This window comes from Apium graveolens, chromosome 1 (genome assembly GCF_009905375.1).
Source record: "Apium graveolens cultivar Ventura chromosome 1, ASM990537v1, whole genome shotgun sequence".
In the NCBI taxonomy this organism is placed as follows: domain Eukaryota; kingdom Viridiplantae; phylum Streptophyta; class Magnoliopsida; order Apiales; family Apiaceae; genus Apium; species Apium graveolens.
The window spans coordinates 178,653,134-178,655,076 of NC_133647.1; the positions used below are offsets into that span (position 1 = coordinate 178,653,134).

At 35.8% G+C, this 1,943-nt stretch overlaps 1 protein-coding gene across 1 annotated transcript; it reads right to left on the minus strand.

Moving 5' to 3' along the window:
- Positions 1-460: 460 nt before the first annotated feature.
- Positions 461-1,006, minus strand: LOC141712165 (uncharacterized). Its single transcript, XM_074514996.1, has one exon. The coding sequence runs from the start codon at positions 1,004-1,006 to the stop codon at positions 461-463; it is 546 nt and encodes a 181-aa protein (XP_074371097.1).
- Between the last annotated feature and the right edge of the window lie 937 nt (positions 1,007-1,943).

Here is a 1,943-nt window from a genome sequence, read left to right on the forward strand (position 1 = left end):
TTAACACATGATTGTTAGGGATTACCACCCAATCCAAAATATCTCTCACATTTTTCTCTTTTTCATCATACAGTATTTGAACTTTTCCAATTTTAATAGTTTCTTTGTTGGACTAAGGTTTATACTTTATAGTACGGTGGGGTTACTTGGGTATATATAATGGGCCTATCAACATATTTTTGGGCCTAACAAAAGCCTATTTTCATGATTTTTAAAATTTACCCAGAAGAAACTGCAATAGCCTAGGTTCTTAGGTTATAGACTAATTAGATGCTAATGCAATGCAATAGTAATGGGACAAATGCAAGAATATTAGCAAGTAGGCAAGGACATTTAATTGTATTTGTATAATTGAACAATAAGCAACAACGAATAGCGCAACAGATAATAATATATTTGTGACTGAAATTACGATGAGGCATGCAGCCTGATAGGAAATCTGAGTCCTTGCATAATGAGATCAAATCTGTTCGGACACAGCCAAGCAGTTATCAGCTGCCTGAGTCATCATAGTAATTCTATCCGCAACAGGCTGAGGCATTAGGGAGCCATCAAATGCATCAGAACAATCAGACGAAGTCACCGCAGATAAATGCACATTAAGGCTGGCCAAATCGTTCTTATCAACATAGTCTATGCCCGTCTTGAGATCATCCACGATAGAATCAAAATTTTCACGACACGTGTCAAGCACGCTGTTTTTGGTTTTGGGAGGAAGATTACTAAGCGCTGGCTCAAGCAATGGATACATCTGCTGCAACTTGAGAGCTATATTCAAAGCTGATTCAACAGCATTTCTCGTAGCATCGTGTAAATTAGTCGCACCTCGAACCATCCTGGTGCATAGATCTTTGTGATCAGCAGTTCTGCAGAATTCATTGACGGGGCCTTGAGAACCAACGGGACCTGGAGAACCAATAGGGGCTTGAGATTCTCCGCGATTTGCAAAGAGAGCAAGGACAATAATCATTGCTATAGATAAATTTATATACCATTTAGAAGCCATTTTTCTGGCTCCGAAACGAAGGTCGAGATCAAGGTTTCTTTTCTAAATTGATTTCTCCTGCCTTCAGAGTCTTTGAGTGATCATCAACATTTTGTTATTTTATACGAAAATTGCGTTGATTCTAGCAAGTTTTTGTATACGTCCAAAGCCTCATAAAACAGATATGTATTTTATTATATTTTTGAAAAACTAAAGGAGCTATATTTAGGGGATGATTTTTTTCAACCAATATTCAACATCTTAACTTCTTTTAACCCAAAATAAGAGGACATTGCTTTAATTGCCACAAATAATGGAAGATTTAGATTGGCTAGGAATGAGAAAGTGTGAAGTGCACCTACAATTTCGCATTAGAGCCACTAATTTAATGTAGTTTGTGCAAATGTGCAACAAACATTTGCACAAACTAACAATGCGTGTTTTTCTCAACCAAATGTAGGACAACATTTGCATCAGCATTTGACCTGCAACTAAACTGAGACACCGCACTGGCCTTGTTACTAACCACTTACCCTCGGTGTTCTAAAGTAATTTATAGTTTTGTAGTGACTAATCGGATAATTAACCGGAATACAAATTGGGTGTATTTAAAAAAACATAATAACATGTAGTTTATTAAGCTTGTTATATTCTTTTTAGAAAAATATACATTGATTAATCGGATTCTAAAATTGAATTAATAGGGTACTTTATAACGATTGATCAGAAGGGTGAAAAATCAAAATACCCACCATTTGGGAAAATCTGCCCAAAATACCTATTGGCGGGATGTTTCGCCTTTTTTACCCACTGAATACGCATGTGGGGAATGCGGATTCAGTTTTTAAAATTTTAACAAAGATTATGCATGCTTAATATACGTATTCATTTTTTGTTTTTTTGTGAATACGCATGTTGAACATGCGTATTCTTTGTAAAATCAAAAGTGAATACGCAT